The 20805-nt window shown below is 34.6% G+C and overlaps 1 protein-coding gene across 1 annotated transcript in view; it reads left to right on the forward strand.

Annotated features, from left to right (window-relative positions):
* The window catches only part of LOC128552996 (B-cell lymphoma 3 protein homolog), a 31668-nt gene extending 10949 nt beyond the window's left edge, over positions 1–20719 (forward strand). Inside the window, exons 3-5 of the mRNA XM_053534096.1 lie at positions 13225–13328; positions 14732–15010; positions 19412–20719. Of these exons, the coding sequence (XP_053390071.1) occupies positions 13225–13328; positions 14732–15010; positions 19412–19435 (407 nt within the window). The 3' untranslated portion in view covers positions 19436–20719. The remainder of the gene's footprint in view (positions 1–13224; positions 13329–14731; positions 15011–19411) is intronic.
* Positions 20720–20805: the final 86 nt, after the last annotated feature.

The raw sequence follows: 20805 nt of genomic DNA on the forward strand, positions 1-20805 counted from the left end.
ACAATCATCCTGTTACAAAACATTCTGAATCAACAATAATGGAATGAGAGTAGTCACCAGACAGAAATAACATGACTTATGAGACCCACAGCAAAAACGGTTACCATTTTATAAATGGAAGCGTCTAGACATCCGGTAACCAAAAACCTAGCCAGTGTTTTAGCCAATTGGTAACGGGACGCCTAGCCTATCCTATCCTATCCTATAGGGTTTTCTAGGCATCCGGTAATCAATTTTTTTGTCTGAATAAGCCTTACAGGTGAATATTCAAACCTTAGACTTAGTACACCAAAAAAAATATGATACAATAAATTTATTCATTACAGTATTCATATATAAAATGATCGCCAAACAGCTAGGAAAGCATTCGCAGAGAGGCTGGTAGTCTTGTTGCCGGACAGCTAGAATTATGCAGGGTAGGCGTCCGGTTACCGGACATCTACATATTTCCTTTTAAAATACCTTGGTTACTACTGTGAGAGGGGACTTTTCGAGAAATGATGTGACATAGGCAGGCATCTATAAGTCTGCATCAAATTTATTAATTATCATAGCTACATGTATTTTGCATTTTTCCATTCACCAGTGAGCATGAAAGTGCTTAATGCCTTACTCATGGTGTCCATGCAGGGACAAAAAATGAATGACTTTAATTTCAGTGGTGCAGTAAAGGAATGGCACAGTGCCAAAGACAGACACTTATATGAAAAAAATGCCTATGTGTTGTTAGTGTTAGTACAAAAGAAGTGGAAGGACATAGGTGTTGTTCGAAAATACTTATAAAAGAAGTGGACATCTGTGTAGTGTATATGATATATTGATGGTTATATGATTATGTGAAAATGTAGAAGTAATGAAATACATGTTGTTGTGTTTTTTTGCATATGGTATACTTAAAAAAGCACCATTTGGGTTTGATTATTTAAAAAAAAATCGAACACGGCAGGGGAAACCCCTCCCGCACCCACCCCTTATCCCGCCACGCAAACTTTACCCCAGCGCCTTAAAGAATTTCTGGGGAAGGGCCTGCCAATGCTTACTATGGACAATGAAATAATTTGATGAATCCTGGTCACCTTGAGTAAGAAGCTGCCTGCCTTCAATAATCCTTGTGACAACCCAACTGGCCATTTTATATTAAATACACAGGCATAATTAAATCATCTGTGTTTAGTGGCCACAAGATAAATTTCCCTTGGTATGTTTTGGATTCACTTCCGGGTAAAGACAGACTTATTTCAGTGAAAGTTTCAAATATATTAGAGAATCTACATTAACAACAGTTTATAAACGGTACTTACCAAATTAGTAAACAGTATTACAAGTCTCAGATCCCTACATCGTTGAACAAAAGGAAGTTAAACAAAAGTAAACTTCACATGCTTCCCTGATAAAATCCGAAACCGGAAACATACAGTAGCGAAGGGGAAACAACTGATTTTGAACGAAATATTTTGTCTCAGGCGTAATACCACTATTTTTTTACAGGTCTGATGTCTAAATATTCTTTCTCTAATAGGCTGTTATCAATCACGTAACAAGTAGTCATACTTTAACGGTCAAACTTTTGCTAATTAAAACATGTGTAAGAAAGCTGCGCGCGTAAACTTGGCGCAACTTTAAACGTCGTTTCTCGATATTACGTCATGCCGCATCTGGACCGGTTTTCAAAGACGACGTCACAAATTGTATTTTCTTGTAGTTTTTGAAATCGGAAGTAGATCGTCTATGTTTGGCTGATTTGACGAAACGAAACAACTTTTTTATGAAAAGATTTAAATAAGAAGTAATTTAACCGTAAACTTCAATGTCAGATACTGCCAATTGCTGCTAAATGTCTTCGTATCATCACAATTTGTAAAATATATTGTTGAAACTGGAGAAAAGTGTAATCGTATCCGGATATAATATTTTGGGTAAAAATCGAGCTGTGTTATGAAATTTTAACATTCAAGTAACAGACATGATAGATATTATTGTAACAGAAATAATTCTAGAATTTATTTTTATTACACCTACATATAATCTATGTCAGACTCAGAGTCCTGAGGCATGATCTGAAAGTAAAAAGATGAAGTGACAGTCATACTTAGGATATTGTAATACTAGAAAGAATCTAGATCGTAACCTTTCTTGAATTTTGACTGGTTTGGATAATTTGTTTACGTTTCAGGTTCGCAAAAAAAATGAAACCGTCACCCATTCTGCTTTTCATGATGACACATGGCCCTTGATTTTTGCATCAGTAAGCGGATAAATTATCCGGAGAAAGAGCTCTTACTGATTTGTTTAATTACTACTGATTTTAAAAATGATTATTTCTTATTTTTTCGAGAAAAAAACAAATCGGCGAAACATTAAATTGTATTTTCTTGTAGTTTTTGAAATCGAAAGTAGATCGTCTATGTTAGAGTGCTTTGACGAAACGAAACAATTTTTTTTTATGAAATGTTTTAAAATAATTTCACCGTAAACTTCAATGTCAGATACTGCCAATTGCTGCTAAACTGTCTTCATTCGTCAAAATTTTGTAAAACATATTGTTAAAAACTGGAGTTTTGGCGGTATAAAGAAGTGTAATCATATCCGGATATAATATTTTGGGTAAATATCGAGCTGTGTTATGAAATTTAAACATTAAAGTAACAGACATGATAGATATTTTTGTAAAAAATGATTCTAGAATTTATTTTTATAATGCATACATAGATCAATATCAGACTTATATTCTAGTGCTGAGGCATGACCTGAAAGTAAAAATATGAAGTGACAGTCATTCATACTTTGAATATTATTATTATTATTATTATACCAGATTTTTTATAGCCCCCTTTTCATGATCAATTTCACGTTCAAAGGCGCTTTACTAGTTCAAATGCAGCACACAGGGGCATAATACATCCTCTACTAGTACAGACCAGAGCGATCTGACCAGAGGGACAGAGTGAGACAAAGCTCCCAAGACAGAGAGATCGAAGTCAGATACAGGCTTGGGCCGGCTAACTTAGCCTAGCTCGTTGCGAATAGACAGCCTGGTTCTTTAACGTGCCCAGTGTTAAGCACTGATACACGCAAGGATTGCCTGGGTTCCTGACCAGTACACCTCTAGTTAGGTGGGAAACACTGAAAAGCGTTTCTGAAAATTCCCGAGTAGCTGCCGGGGATCGAACGCCCGACCTCAGGATTGGAAGGCCAGTGTGCAAACCATGAGCTATCCGTTCCACCTACTAATATTGTAAAACTAAAAAGAATCTAGGTATATTTAGAAATTGAAACATAAATTTTCAGTTAGAAAAACGCCCAAAGGCTGTATCAAGGGTCTACATTTTCAAATTTCCTTAAGGTATTACCCAAACCCTACTTGCAGGAGGGGGTATCCTCCACACCCTCCCACCATATTGCCCCTTTTTCAGTTTGATACATTTGCCCTTTTACCACCTGCCACAATGCCCATTTCAAAATCTGACTGCAGTTCAAAGCGGGAAGGAAACCCCCTCCCACACCCACCTGCTACCGACCACGTAAAAATTTGGCCCCAACATTTTTTCAGCCCAGTCTGGGCCCGTCTGTCTACATGAATCAAAACGATAATTGAAAGTACATAGACTTTGGGGATACTGGGCATGGTTTTGAAGGGGGTTTAAGGTCTGAAAAAGAATAAATGAGGGTTTAACTAAAAAAGAAAATGCATTTATTAATATTTGGGTTTTCTTTTTTCCCAATTGGTAGCTAGTCCGAGTAACTTCTCTTAGTTTCGAATGCGCAATTTTCCTGTCAGTGTAAACATTCATGACCTATATATTGACACTCAGAACATTTACATATCTTTAAATGCAAAGTAAGTATACTTTAAATTCACATCCCTTTTGTATGATTTGAACAAACCTAGCGTGTGACACGGGTTTTTGCCAGGCCCCTTATCTGTAAATATCTGAACAGTTCTTTCGTCCATCCGTTACTAATTGTATGTGGCAATCCGCGCTATAAAATTCCAATATATAAATTTCATATTCAAATTTTATCTTATAATTGGCTGTTTGGTAATGCCGGAGGCAAATGTTTACTGGAAAAATATTTATAGTCAGGGCAGTATCTTTGTGTCACTGTCAAATTGTAGTTTGTACTTTCAACATTTTTTTTTTTGCGAACCACTCTTCCATTTTAGAGAAATATATTGGGTTTAAATACTTGTATAATGTCAATCAAAGTTTTACTAGGCATCGATTGAATGTCCATTTCATCTATTGTAACAAAATCTCTGTTCAGTTGGGGAAAAAAAAACTAAAACCAAACTGAAACTGGTAGACTATACTACCAGTACATCAATCATTAGCCGACTCTCAGGCCCTTCAGGCCCTTGATTTTCACTGGATCCGCCCATGTATTAACGGGAGAAGTATAGTGTGCAAACAGGGCAATTTACGTGCTGTTAATACCCGTTTTTTTTAATGCTTTCCTAGGGACGTACATGGCAACCGAAAGGAAAAACTTTAAAAATCTTCTTCTCAAAAACTAGAAGCCCTAGAGCTTAGATATTTGGTGTGAAGCATTGCCTAGAGGACCTCTACCAAATTTGTTCAAATCATGACCCCGCCCCAGGGGTCAGTTGATCTTACATAGGAAAATCTTAAAAAATCTTCTTCTCAAAATCCAGAAGCCCTAGAGCTTAGATATTTGACATGTAGCATTGCCTAGTGGACCTCTACTAAATCTGTTCAAATCATGACCCCAGGGTCAAAATTGACCCCGCCCCAGGGGTCACTTGATTTTACATAGATTTCTATAGGAAAATCTTCCAAAAAAAATTAAAAAATAAACCAGACCTAGAAAGCCTAAAGCTTAGATATTTGACATGTAGCATTGCCTAGTGGACCTCTACAAAATTTGTTCAAATCATGACCCCGCCCCAGGGGTCACTTGATTTTACATAGGAAAATCTTCAACAAAATTTCTTAAAATAAACCAGAACGCCTAGAGCTTAGATATTTAACTTGTAGCGTTGCCTAATGAACCTCTACACAAATTTTCAAATCATAACCCCCACGGGTCAAATTGACCCTGCCCCATAGGGTTACTTAATTGTACATAGAAAAATCTCCAAAATTTTCTAAAAATAAACCAGAATGCCTAGAGCTTAGATATTTGACATGTAGCATTGCCTAGTGGACCTCTACAAAATTTGTTCAAATCATGACCCCGGGGTCAATTTTGACCCCGCCCCAGGGTTCACTTGATTTTACATAGGAAAATCTTCAAAAATTTTCTAAAAATAAACAAGAACGCCTAGAGCTTAGATATTTCACATGTAGCATTGCCTAGTAGACCTCTACAAAAAAATTTCAAATTATGACCCCCACAGGGTCAAATTTACCCAGGCCCAAGGGTTACTTGATTGTACATAGGGAAAACTTCAAAATTTGCTAAAAATAAACCAGAATGCCTAGATCTTAGATATTTGATATGTTACATTGCCTAGTAGACTTCTACAAACTTTGTTCAAATCATGACCCCTGGGGTGAAATTGGCCCCGCCCCAAGGGTTACTTGATTGTACATCGGAAAATCTTCCAAAAAATTTCTAAATCATCAGTTTGACATTTGAAACATGTAGCTCATATTACTCAGGTGAGCGATCTAGGGTCACCATGACCCTCTTGTAGGTGTATTTTGACCTATCTCTACCTGGTAAAGAGTTTAGTGTGGACTTATATTAGATATATTTTTTCTTGTTTGTATATAGGATTAACTTCGCATTGTTGTTACTATAAATAACTTATAACGAAGTGCTCAAGGTGAGCTTTTGTGATCGCCCAGTGTCTGTCATCGTCAACAATTTGACTGTTAACACTCTAGAGGTCACAATTTTGGCCCAATCTTAATGAAACTTAGTCAGAATGTTACCCTTAATAAAATATTGGATGAGTTTGATATTGGGTAATCTTGGATCAAAATCTAGGTCACCAGGTCAGATCAAAGGTAAAGCTTGTTAACAATCTCTAAGTCACATTTATGATAATATCTCTATGAAACTTGGTCAGAATGTTCATCTTGATGACTTTTAGGTCAAGTTTAAATCTAGGTCAAGTGAAAACAGAAACTAGGTCACCAGGTCAAATCAAAGGAAAAGCCAGTTAACACTCTATAAGCCACATTTATGGCCTTATCTTAATGAAACTTGGTCAGAATGTTAATCTTGATGATCTTTAGGTCAAATTTAATTCTGTGCCAGGTGAGGTAAAAAAACTAGGTCACTAGGTCAAGTCAAAGGAAAAGCTAGTTAACACTCGATAAGTCACATTTATGACCATATCTTAATGAAACTTGGTCAGAATGTTAATCTTGATGATCTTTAGTTCAAGTTTAAATCTGGGTCAGATGGGTTAAAAAAACTAGGTGACCTGATCAAATCGAAGGTAAAGCTTGTTAACACTGTAGAAGCCACATTTATGACAATATCTTGATAACTTTAGAATGTTTATCTTGAAGATCTTTAGGTCAAGTTTCAATCTGGGTCAGGTAGGGTCAAAAACTAGGTCACCAGATCAAATCAAATGTAAAGTTTGTTAACACTCGAGAGACCTGAATTTTAGTTTTAAATTCATGGATGTCTTGATGACCTCTAGGTCAGGTTCGAATCTGGGTCATGTGGGGTCAAAAACTAGATCAACAAGTCAAATCAAAGGTAAAGCTTGTAAACAATCTAGAGGTCAAATTTATGACTGTATCTTCATGAAACTTGGTCAGACTGTTAACCTTGATGATATTTAGGCCAGGTTGGAATCTTGGTCATGTGAGGTCAAAAACTAGGTCACTAGGTCAAATTAAAGGAAAAACTAGTTAACACACTAGAGGCCACATTTAGGACCATATCTTAATGAAACTTGGTCAGAATGTTAATCCTGATGATCTTTAGGTCAATAGATCAGGTGAGCTATACAGGACTTTCATGGCCCTCTTGTTTTATAATTGGCCAATAAAAATCAATATGAAAATGCAGGTGCTAGTGTAAAGAAATTGCTATGACGGGAGTATGTTTTGACATTCTGACATTTTTGTTTATATTTATGGATGTTACTTAACAATAAACACCTTTTTTGTATATGCAAATTTTAATCCAAGCGTGTGATACAACATATTGTATATATATATACACAATATTGTTTATACATCACTGACAGATATCATATATATTCATAATGTTACACTGCAGTAGAGAAAATTAGGTGCTTTCCAGGAGACTTTGTATTGCATGGCTGTACTTCATTCACTGGTTATCTTGAGAACCATTTGGACTTGAGCCTTCATAGTTTATTAGATGTTTAGTCTCAAAATAATTTCTGGGTCATGAGGTCAAAGGTCAATATCTGTTAGGGTCAAATCCATTTTAAAGCAATATCTTAAAATCTGTTGGAACTACATACTTCAAATTTCATAGGTTGATTGGTCTCCTTTAGAAGATGACCTTTATGAATTTTGGGCCACTGGGTCAGGGTCAAAGATCAAGGTCACTTAGCATCGTATCCTTTATAGATCAATATCAGCAAATCTAATTTACCCAGTCTCCTTGAGAAGATGACCCTAAATTATTTCCGGGTCATGGGGTCAAAGGTCAAGGTCACTTAGGGTGAAATCCATTTTAATTCAACACCCGAAGGTCTGTTTGACTTACATACTTCCAGTTTTATAGGATGGTTAGTCTCCTTTAATAGAAGACACCTATTAAACTTGAACCTGGGTCAAAGTTCAAGGTCATTTAATATCTAAGGCTATCAGTGGGGATATGTGTTTTTCAAACAGCTCTTGTTGTATTTCAGTCTACTTTTCAGCTTGTCTTGCATACTTTTAATTAATATACCTGTCAACATGCCCAACACACATTTATGAGGAGTATCTTACAGTTCAATTAATACTGTGATTTGACACTAAGAGCTGATAACTGTATTTTTGCTTCTGTATCTAAATCTTTGCAAACAGATAACACCTTTTGTGAATGATTTTATATCATAAGATTTACTAATATTAATCATTACATTTTTCTTTTCATAAATACAGGTGTTGCAATGGATTCGGAGGTGAAGTCATGAGGAGTTGTTGTGATGGCAGAAGAATGAGTGATCATTTAGCATTTTGCACAAGGGTGTACGAGTGGTCCAGTTAAACAGAGATTACAAACAATTTGATATTACATCTATTTGTGATTGATGAAAGTAATTCAAAGTATCATTTGGACAGATCTGATGAGTTAACAAATATTTGAAAGTATACGATGAACATTTTACACACCTTCAATATTAGTATGTTGTATAGTAAATATAATAAACAATTAAAGTTGAAAAACTGAACTGGTTTTCACTTGATATACAAAGAGGTAGATTAGCATGTTTAGATTTGCCACTGAACATGTGTTTCCATTTCATCAATACTTCCTGTGGTTAAAGTATTCTGATCAAATCTATTTATTTCCAGTTGAGCTTATGTTTCTGCAACTTCAAAAAAGAAGATTTGTTGTGTAACAATGAAATTAATGAGTAGATATTAATATATAAAAAATGTAGGCTAAAGCACGACATATAAGATACCCAAATAGCATTAACTATGATTATTTCTTGGACTTGCTTCCTGATCAACACCCCTTGTCTCCAAATTATAATAACACTTTGATACCAATTTGAATGATTTTCTTTAACTCATCGTAATCGAAGTAACAGGTGATTTTCAGATTCAGTATTTACAAATTCATATGAAACCTAGGGATCAACCGGCTGTGCTTTAATTGAGACATACATGTATGGTCGACATATAAGACATCAATTGATAACAGGCATTATTTGAGTCATTCAGTGATGTCACTCTTGAAAGTGAGTCAACCATGGATGTCAGCCTTGTAAGTCATCCATGGATGACACGACTACATAGTCATCCGTGGATGGCTCGTTTACAGAAGTGAGTCATCCGTGGATGTCAACCTTGTTAGTGAGTCATCCGTGGATGACACGGCTACATTGTCATCCATGGATGGCTCGTTTACAGAAGTAAGTCATCCATGGATGTTTCAGTATGACGGAAAGTGAGTCATGCAGGCATGCCTCATCTCTGAAAGTGAGTCATACAGGCATGGCTCAACTCTGAAAGTGAGTCATGCAGGCATGACTCGTATTTGAAAGTGAGACATGCAGGCATGGCTCATATATGAATTTATTTATGGTAAAGAGAAACAAATACAACGGTATGTATATTTTCCTTTGTTTGACAAGCGTGGATAAACTATATACATGACGTCACAGAAAAAAGAACATATTTCGTCACCTTGGAGCAAAAAGTCATGTAACTAACATTTTTTGGGAAAATCACTTTTTGGCATTTTTAGGTTATAAATATCAATTTTCATTATCCATAAAAGTTTGGAAGCTGTATTTTGATGAAAACTGACTTTTTTGGCAAAAAAAAATTAAACACGTAACTGCACTTCAAAATTTGTTGGCGCAATAACTATGGTAAGTGCACTTACTAGAGTTTTTGCACCACAGATCTTCAAATTAACGGTAAATGATTTGGTGCAAAAAGTATTGTAACTGCACTTGCCATCCTTTTTGCGTCAATTCTTTTTTTAAAAAATTTTATTATTTAATAACAAAAGCTTTATGTCAGAAGCTTACACTGTCAGAATCTGATTATTTAAATGTATGTTGTTTTTTTTTAATCCTTCATTTCATTTAAATACTCATTGATGATGTCACTGATGACATCAAAACAACAATTTATACCTTTCTATCATAACTTTTTTCAACAGAATTTTTTTATTTCTTCACTATATAAATGGCTTACATCATACACAACGGAACTAAAACCTAAAAATCATAGGTATCAATACTTTTCTGTGTGTTATTTAGATATAGTACTCAGATTTAGACTGATCTTTACAAAAAATACCGCATTCTACATAAAATATTTTAATATTTTTTCTTTTGCTTCTTTCTGGTAGCCTATGTTGTTAAATATGATTTCCTACATATATCTACAAAATAAATATAAACTGTCAGTATACAGAGGCGCAGCCGTGAGTGAAAATATAAATTATGGCATTCACAAGTGAAATATATTTCTATCTTACAAGTAAAACAACAAATTTTCTTTTTATTTTATGATTTAATGCCATGTGAATTGCACCATGATGTCCGTTGCTGTGATTTGTCATGATATCATTCTATGTTGAAAAACTGTCAAATATTGACAGAATTCTTTTACATTTTATTATAATGGTGGAGTGTATCTTTATGTTCGTGTTTCAGTATCTTTTACTGAAGTATATTTGCAAAAAATTTCCAATTATTTATAATTAATATCATTTGTGTTCAAGTGTAGTTCCATCCTTGTGAAAAATGAAAATGATATGTTCACTGTTTGAAACAGTGAAATATCAATTTTATTTCACTGCTATATTCCAGTATTTGACAAAGAAGCTAGAAAAAAATATGAATATACACCTTGAAAATGTAGACGGTAACAACACATACTGCATTTTCATTACTTTTCAGTCTTCTTACTAATATAAACAGACGTTTTTCATTGCAGTTGCCTTTCCGTTACATATAAACCAACATTTTAAATTTTTACATGCTGAAACATTTTTATACAATTAACTATTCAACTTCATTTTAACTAAAAAAAAGAGTAAATAACAGATCGCCAACTGCGCTAAAGGTTGTGCAGTAACAACTCAAGGAAATGTCATTAGAGATCAGTGTGATATATGTTTTGCAAACAAGAACATACATGAAAACAAAGAAAATGACCAGAACTGCACAAATTTTGATAGCCTAGTGGTAGAGGGTCCGCTTCAAGAGCGGGAGGTCGTGGGTTCGATCCCTGGCCGTGTCATACCAAAGGGTGTTTAAAATGGTACCAGTGGCTCCCTAAAAATGCTTGATGCTCAGCTTTAAAAGGGAAATTAAAAAGGAAACTGGCTTCTCTTCTCTCATACCCCCGTGGTGATGGATTCCATCTGGAATGAGGTGTCAAGAGCGATTAATATAAGTTGTAAAACTTGCTTCACAATAATTATTGACCTAAAATAAATTATGTATAACCTAAATTTTGAGCAACAGATTACAACTAAAAGTTTTGCCAGAGAACAAAAAGTGGCTGGAGAGAAAAAACTGCAACCAGGGAGTCCAATGAAATTTCATCATGTGTTTTTCACATCCGCATTAAAATTTTTTAGAACGGGGTCTTACCCAAAATGAAAATGATTTGTTTTATTCTTGTATCGATCGCGCATGTAAAAACATCTCAATTTACACAATCTCACAGTTTGCATTTGCAACAATTGTAAAAATGGCATGTTGTACAAAACACTATCATGTCACAGAAATTACTTTGGATATTTTTTTTACTTTAAGCTAATGGAATCAAACATCAAAAACCTTGATATTACTAATGGGCTTAAAGATAGGTGGAGGATAATTAAAAAAAATTCAATTCATTATTGAGGACCCTGATAAAGTATGACTGATGGAGCAGTACACCTGGTAAGGTTAAAACCAAACTTGAGAGAAAGATCACAACTGCCCAAACTTTACCCCCTTTTTGGAGAATGATGCAAATCAGTCAAAATTATCAAGAGACAAATGTAATTTGGTTGGTCTTTGCAGAAAGAATATAATTCCATCTGCCTACCATAACTGATTATGAGAACTTGTCTCTTGTGTAAAAGACCTTTCACTGCCATTGTTGTTACTGCCATTCTGATTTCAATAATTATTTTGTGGTTTAAAAATATAGTATGCATTTGCTTAAAATTGAAACAGAGTTGAAAAATGCAATAAGTTTACTTTATGAATATGTTTGCAAACAGTGCTGATGTTGCAAAATATGGTCATTTAACTGTATTTAAATCGTCACTCTAGTTTAGTACAACTGCTTGCTATTCAAAATAAACTATAAAAACAAAGCAGATTATTTTTTCTTCAACTTACATTTTTTTATGTATCAAATTAACCATGAACACAATGTTTTTGGCCTTATTTATGATATCACAGCATTTTCAAAATGTATGTGAAATGCTGTAACTTGGCTTCTTCACATTAAAAATTAGTGCAAAAAGTCTGGTAACTGCACTTACATGACTTTTGCGTGTAAGAAATTTAGCGCAAAGAGTCATGTAAGTGGAAAAGAATATCTAATTACTTTTTATGGTCTAATGAATGATTATAATGTTTAAAAGAAGTTAAATTGGCCTGATAATTACTAACTTCACACTATGGTATGGTATTAAAAAGGTTTACTGGAAATAAGCAAAACAGTTTTTTGTGCCTCCTGTAAAATTTTTAAAAAGCCAGTTACAGTACTTTTTGCGCCAAGGTGACGATTTGAAAACGCCCGTTTTCTTATTTAAAAACCATATTCTGACTTCAGATAATTCCCTATTTAGTGGTCCTCTACCAAGATTGTTCAAATTATCCCCCTAGGGTCAAATGTGGCCCCGCCCCGGGGATCCCAAGTTTTACATATACTTATATAAGAAAAAATGTTTAAAAATCTTCTTGTCTGAAACCACAACACCTAGACCTTTGATATTTGGTTTGTAGCATTGTCTTATGGTCCTCAACCAAAATTGTTCAAATTGTACCCCTTGGGTGAAAAGAGGCCCTGCCCTGGAGGTCACAAATTGTATGTAGACTTATATAGGAAAAAGCTTTAAAAATCTTCTTGTCTGAAACCATATGACCTAGGCTTTTGATATTTGGTATGATGCATTGTCTACTAGTCCTCTACCAAAATTATTCAAATTATGCCCTTGGGGTTAAAAGAGGCCCAGCCCTGGGGTCACTTAGTTATTGTATGAGTTATATAGGAAAAATACTTAAAAAATCATCTGATCCTATTTTCAAGACTGTTTAATTATAATTACCTGATGACCCCAAGTAATATGATGTCACTTGACTGTGACCTTGACCTACTGACCTGCTTTCTTGTTTTTTAAGATACAGCCTTGAAATTTTGATGTCATACACAGTTTTGCACACAAATCGTAAAACTGAATTTCATTGACCATGAATGTGACCTACTGACTTTCTTAATATTTTTAATTATTTCCCTTTTATGTTACTATAAATAGCTTCTTGTCCTTAAGTGCAATGATAACAGGTGAGCGATATAGGGCTATTATGGCCCTCTTGTTTGAGGAACAAATCATGCTTACTTGAAATATACATTATATTTACAGAGTTATCTGCCCTTCATTTGGCCCTGAAACAACACACCGACATAAACAGTTGTAGACAGGTGATCCTGGAGTTGATCAATAAGGGAGCTGATATCAGTCTAAGGGTAAGGTTTTACTTATGAACAGCAAGAATATGAGTTAACATTAACAACATTTTTAGTGTGTGCTTAAACAAATGTACCAGTAATTGCTGGTTTACAGATGATGCACTTTAGTCCCTTATGCAATCTTTATTATTAAATGTTATGTAACTGTTGAGTTGGGATACCCTGTAATATAGTTTGCACTGCTCATAGTTTATTGCCGTTTTGAATTTCCTTTATGAAGTTAAGCAGTTTCATGGGAAAATCATGGTTAAGTTTCAGAAAACAAATCATGAATTGAAACCATTTATAGTACCACCCAACACACTTCACCAGGAAACCAAAACTGATCTCATTGTTGGGAACCAGTTAGAAGTTTTGGCTGTTTTCCAAATTGAGTTTTATAATCCTGAACCTTGGTTTTCATAAGAGAGACAAAGCTGTGAGCCTTAAAGCATTCAGACTTGCCAGATTAAATGTATCATTGCTAAGGTTTTGTTGTTTTACTGTAAGTATATATGAATTTGCGGAGAAAAATTTTCGCAGAATCGTCAGTTTTCAGCATCGTAGATAATTTTGCGCAATTTTGAAATTCGCGGAGACAATGTTAGGCCTAAAATCATAAATTCGCGCACGGCAAATTATCTGCTCAAGGGAGGCTACTGTAAGAGTTTTAACTTTTATAAAACTGGGATGAATCGGGACATCGTTGCGGATTAGTCTTGGGTACATAAAGGTACATAGTTAGCCAATATACGCCTCTGATAGTTTATAGACATAATAATTTTGTTTCGATCAGCTCCTTCATATAAAAACAATGAAAGAAGTAGTGTATATTATACTATATCAACATCTGTCATAATCAACGTATGTCGAGCTTCATAAAAAAAATTCTGGGCTGTTTATAAAAGGATTGCATTAAAACCCAATAAATCAACAATACAAATTATATGTGAAAAGCAAATGCTTTCACAGCTGATAGAAAGGTGATCAAATGAATGCCGTGCTTGACACTTTTCATTTGTGCATGTTTGCAAGTGTTTTTGGTTGACCATAACGCGAAACAGCTATTGTTTGTTTTTTTTTTTTTGGGGGGGGGGGGGGGGGGGGGGGGGATTTGTTGTTTTTTTGTTGTTTTTTTCAATAATTTAATAAAATACAATAACAAGTTGATTATATATAATGTATAAATGTAGGTACACGAATGTCAAATGTATTAATGTATCATGCATACTTTCATGGACAAGATCGAGATGGTTCGCATTTGTGCAAAAATATGACTTATGATTAGAAATTTGTGTAGAAATAATCGCAGTAATCATGATTTCGCTGACTGCGAACATCGCGAAAATGTTAAGCCCGCAAATATTTCTACACTTACAGTATTCCACTTAAGAATAATTTTTTCAAATCCTCATGTTTAGGAACAGGCTAGCAGCAAAACTCCATTCATGTTGGCATTGGAAACACGTGATCTCAACCTTGTGCAAGAATTTCTCAACAGATTCCCTGCTGACAGACAACGAGCCATACTGCAAGAGCAAGCACGCTCAGGAGACACATGCCTTCACATAGCAGCCGGGTTGTCACGAATAAACTCTCAAGATAAGGAAAAGTTGCTCCGGTTCCTGGTGACACATGATGCAAATGGAAATGTAACCAATAATGTAAATGAACTTCCAAGAGACTTTGCTAGAAAAGAGGTAAACCTAATCCTGGATTTAAAAGAAAGCTTATAATATACTTTGTATGGATAGGTGAATCTACCTCTCCCATTGTTTGTGGAATATGTTATCTTCCCGGAAGTTGAAACTTGTCTGAAATTGAGGTTCCTCATGCAAGGTTTCTTTATCCACATTTTACAGGATTTTGTAGAATAATTTTGAAAGGTTGACTTTCTTGGAATAGGTTGATAGTTTGATTTTATCAAGGGAAAGAGAGCTTGATCATAATTACAAGTGAGAGGTTGATAGTGAGATCGTATCAAGCCAGGTTGATAGTATGATTTTATCAAGTGAGACGTTGAGAGTGTGATTGTATCAAGCAGGGCTTTGGAAATTTTGAAAACTCAAAATGTCTGAAACGAAATCAAGACATCGACATTACCCAACTCACCGTATTACCATACATTATATTTGTAACACTGATGGAGTAAAGAAATTAGTATGTCATGCATTAAAATTGTTTACCAGTCACCCCGATTTACCATATAATGAAAACAGTTATTTAGTGTTATAATTATGTGACCGTTACTAAATGTTTAAATTTCAGTGTTTTTTCTTTTTCTGATAAAATACTTGCATGGATAAAACTGCTGAGGTATTGTTTTCTTGGCACCGTGTACCTAACTAGTCTAAAAGCCAACGCACATGACTTTGGTAACGTATACATGGCAGGTACTTTGTGATGTTTCCTCATTATTTGACAGATTTTTTTAAAATAAAATGCATCTAAGTGATTTACTAAACACAAAGTATCTGTGAAACATCCTCATTATTTTTAGAGTACTCTGCCATGGACTAAATGTGTATGTTATGTAAATGCTGAGATTGAATTTCCACGTGTATGGTAACAAAGGCTATCCTAAAAGTTAGAAAACCGACAATCCAGCGGAGCCCTGGTATCAAGTGAGAAGATGATCACATGATAGTATCAAGCGAAAGGTTGATAGTGTAATCAATATGGTGTAAAAGTTCTTTGAGGTCATTTGACTGAACGTATACTTGACATCATTTCATCTTCAAACTCTGGCTTATGTGTGGAAGTTTTCAATATTTGTGAACAGGTCAGTACTTGTATGGAAACCAGGAGCACTGCTTAGGTAAATTGATTGTCATTACATTACTCAAATACTGTTTCAAACTTAAATTTCCAGTTTTATGCAGTTACCTTCAAAATGTAGATTAAGTTGTTACTAATAGAACATTGAAAGAGTCACTTAAAGTAATTCAGCTAATAGAATGGTCTGTTTATAACCTTTGGAAAATATAGACGCAGTTAATAATTATGTTGAACTGTTACACATAGGTACTTGAAACATGGTTTATGACAAAACATGGACTTGACATTTTGTCGTAATGACACCACATCGACCTGACATTTTATCAACAGGATAGAATGTCAACATGACTAAACATAGAGAAAACACTGACAGAACATCAACAATACTCAACTTGCTCGATGACAACATGACTTTGCAAAAGATACCAGAAATGTAACTTGAATGTAAGGGAAGTATTTGTCCAAAACTTCCTGCACCTAGCTAATTAACAATACTGTTCATGGGATATAACAGGTACTTTAAAAAACATACTTTTTTGATATTCTATATTGGCTATATTATTACAACAGTTTTATTATAGTATATAGGTTATAAAACGTCAGTCAGTATGTTTTAAAGGGAGTAATAGTAGAACAATAGTCTTACAATGACTGAACATTTGAAGTGTTGTATACACTATAACTTTCATTAAAAGAGTATTCAATAAATCAATTAGCTAGGTGCAGGAAGTTTTGTAAACAGTTATTAATAGATATCTGTGCTGACAATTTGATTTGACTTGCAGGGGCCATTTTCATGTGGTCGCTTGTTGCATAATTAAAACAACAGAATGTGTTTATGTAGGGAAGATACATTTTTTTAGTGTTAACATCTATATGGGAATGTCTGTGACCAAGAACGAAAGTTGAAGTCACAAATATATTCCAAGGGCTTCTGCAGAGGTTAATACACAAAACAAACATGTATTGTTGCTATTTTTGCATAAAAAACATGACACAAAGACTAAATGTATGGTTTTCATATGTAATGACTTAACAATTCTGGTACATTTTTTAATTCCCATTTTGTTGTTCTTGGAAACGGTAAACTTGTTTTAAATATCCATAACTGGGGTCCAGATATCAACAACACTACCAAAAGCATGTACTGAAGTACGAATGGATTTACAGATGAGTACGAATGTAGTGAATAGCTTTCAATATTTAATATTTATAGGTTAAGCTTTGTATCGGGAAATATGCACGAGTTCTTCAGCGGAAATATTGCGCGACTTTAGGAGCGCAATATTCTTCCGCTGAAGAACGAGTGCATATTTCCTGATGCAAAGATAATAACCTTTTTATTACATACGCATCTGCACGTCGTATAAATATTATGTAAATATCATAAATATGTTCAATAGCTTGAATAGGATTGACAATACTGAACTAAATAAAAAAAATAGTGCAACAACACACACTGAATTTCGTCACGCACCAAATATGAAATTCAGGCGTCAATGTATGGAAAAATATTGACGTTTCCGGTACCAGTGTAACTTAACGGGGAATAGAAACAAGTATGTAATAAAAGTAATATATGAATTCTGCAAGGAATTAGATAAAAACTTAGCGACTGATACTTTCCAAAAATGTTAAAATGAATCCTAAAGACAAATAATTGCACAAGTTACATGCAGTTCAATACATTTACAGTTATCAACAAAAATTGAATGACCTAATGTTTAAAAAAAGGGGGGTAAACAGAAGGAGAAGTGAGTGTGCACATTGTTGGAGGCAGTGCATTTGGGGTTGGTAACTGATACAGCAAAACATACTATGGATGAGATAGAGGTTATTATGGAAGAGACAATACACAGATTTCAGGCCCTGTGTTCACAAAACATTTTTCGGTCTCAGCTGTCGAGTTTGAGTTTGAAATTGTAATATCAATTTCACTAAAACTTAAAGATTAAATTCCAGCTCAGACTGACCATTAATACTGAATAGCCACTGGAAAATAGTTATTATGTCTCCCATCACACAGTGGTGTGGGAGACATATTGATTTACTCCAGTCTGTGTGTGTGTGTGTGCGTGTGTGTGTGTGTGTGTTGGTGTGTATGTCTGTCACAAAGCTTGTCCGCACTCTAAGTCAAACATTTCTCATCCGATTTTCACCAAACTTGAACAAAATGTGTTTGACCATAAGACTTCGCGATCGGCCAAGTTTGATAACTAGTCAAATCGGTCCAGGCATTTTGGAGTTATCGCCCTTGAATTACCAAAAATCGGTCTTTTTACTCTCGTCCGCATTCTAATTCGAATATTTCTCATCCAATCTTCACCAAGCTTAAATAAAATGTGTTTGACCATGAGACCTCGGACAAGTTCGATAACTAGCCAAATCAGTCCAGGCATTTTGGAGTTACGGCCCTTGAATTATCGAAAAATCGGCCTTTTTACTCTTGTCCGCACTCTAAGTCGAACATTTCTCATCCGATCTACACCAAACTTGAACAAAATGTGTTTGACCATAAGACCTCGGCCAAGTTCGATAACTAGCCAAATCGGTCCAGGTATTTTAGAGTTACGGCCCTTGAATTACCGAAAAAATCCGTCTGTTTACTCTTGTCCGCTCTCTAAGTCGAACATTTCTCATCCGATCTTCACCAAACTTGAACAAAATGTGTTTGGCCATAAGACCTTACCCAAGTTCGATAACTAGCCAAATCCGCCCAGGCACTTTTGATTTATGGCCCTTGAATTACTGTTTGGATCCACTCATCCAGACCATCTAATGAGATCCACTCGTCTAAAACATCTAGAGAAACTAACATTTTTCATAGGGGCAGTTGTGGGAGACATGCGCTTTTCTCAAAAGCATCTCTAGTTGACTTAAAATTTAGTTTTTAACATGCTATTTAGATATTAATGGCAAATAAAGTATCATTATCAAACACAGCTGAGACTGAAAATGTTTTGTGAACACAGGACTAGATTTCCATCTGCGCAAGGATATAATGTCTGTCCCTGGAAAAGCATTTCTAAAATAGAAATCCTGTATTAAAAGCATATGAATTGCCATGTTTGCACACAATTAACTTTTCCCCCGTTAATAAACGGGTGGATCCAGTGAAAAAAGTAGATTTTATGCAAGAATATATAGGGTTTAATGGGGTTGTTAATGATAGGATTGCTTAATACAGGTGACCCCACATAAGATGTTGACTCAGACTGTATTTAGCAGGTTAATTAACTTTCCATTTATAAGCTTATTATTTCTGCTCTGTACATGTATCTGCTGTTTTTCCCCAATTGAGACTTTTTCTTTTCTTCTTTCAGTGGGACAACATTCGTAAAACCTGATGTAATCCTCATCAAATGGCCAGTATGTGCTGTAAATATGGACATTTGTTATGTACACAGCTGGTATATGCCATGTAAAAGGACAGCCATAATATACACAGAATGATATGCTGTGTAATGTATCCAGCTCAGGCATTCATGCTAGACTACACATTATGACAAGATTGGTAAATCTGATGCAAGACTATTTTATAAAATGATAATTCAATACATTAGTTGCTTATTCTGTTTTACATGTATGTGAATAGGGCCAAGTAAAAAAGTAAAAAAAGTGTATAGATGTTAAGCATATTACTTAAAGGTGTTCTAGTCTTTTATGGGGCAAAAAGTATGTTTTATTTTTTGTTTTAAAGTAAATTGTTCATTTAAGTTTATACAATAATTGAAATTTTCTGTTAAAACCTTTCAAATAATGACAACTTGTGATACATTGTGAATGTATAAATGTATAATAAATCCATTCCGTTATTTGGAGAAATCCATTGAAGATTATTACAGAGTAAATTGTACATATTATTTTAGAGCAAATGGCCTTGTGTCTGAAGGTTAAAGAGACAAAAAAATTGTTATCATAACTATTATATGTGTTATAAGCAGGTTTTTCTTCAACACCCACCCACCCCCAAACCCACAAACACATAATGAGACCTTCCACTGTGATATCAGATTCAGTTATTAACATTCTGAATAGCTTAGAGATTATTTTTTTATGATGAAAGATGTAAAAAAAGTTCATATTTTTCCAACAGTTATTGTTACCCTTTATGTTTGTATGCTGATATGGTTGGTCTCAATTCAAGATGAAGAACTAAAAAAAATAGTTCTGTGAACAGTATTTAATTTATCTTTTGAGGAAGTCCAAAACTTTTAATAAGACTTTGTGTGATTACAAATTAAATCTAAATTAAAATTTATTGTTATGTAAAAATGATTGTATTTCCAATGGAAAGTACAAGCATGGGCTTTAGCAGAACTCGTAACAGACGTTTTGAATGGACTCTAATTTTCCAAAGGACCAGAAAATATAGAAACAATATTAAAAAAAGACCTTTCTATATATGAGCCTTTCATGACAGGAGGTATATATATATAACAGGAAATGAATGCTTATCCACGTAATATTCCTTTTATTAAGCTTTTCAAATATTTTTTATATTAGAATAGAATTAATACATATTTTTTATGCCCCCCCCCCCTTCGAAGAAGGAGGAGTATATTGTTTTGCAGATGTTGGTCTGTAAATAAAAAATGGTTGATCGGTATGTAGACCAGTCCATTTCCGGATGATATCTCAAGAACGATTGGGCCTAGGATCATGAAGATTGATAGGGAGGTTGGTCATAACCAGCAGATGACCCTAAAGATTTTGA

The sequence above is a fragment of the Mercenaria mercenaria genome, unplaced genomic scaffold (genome assembly GCF_021730395.1).
Source record: "Mercenaria mercenaria strain notata unplaced genomic scaffold, MADL_Memer_1 contig_3365, whole genome shotgun sequence".
NCBI classification, from domain to species: Eukaryota; Metazoa; Mollusca; class Bivalvia; order Venerida; family Veneridae; genus Mercenaria; species Mercenaria mercenaria.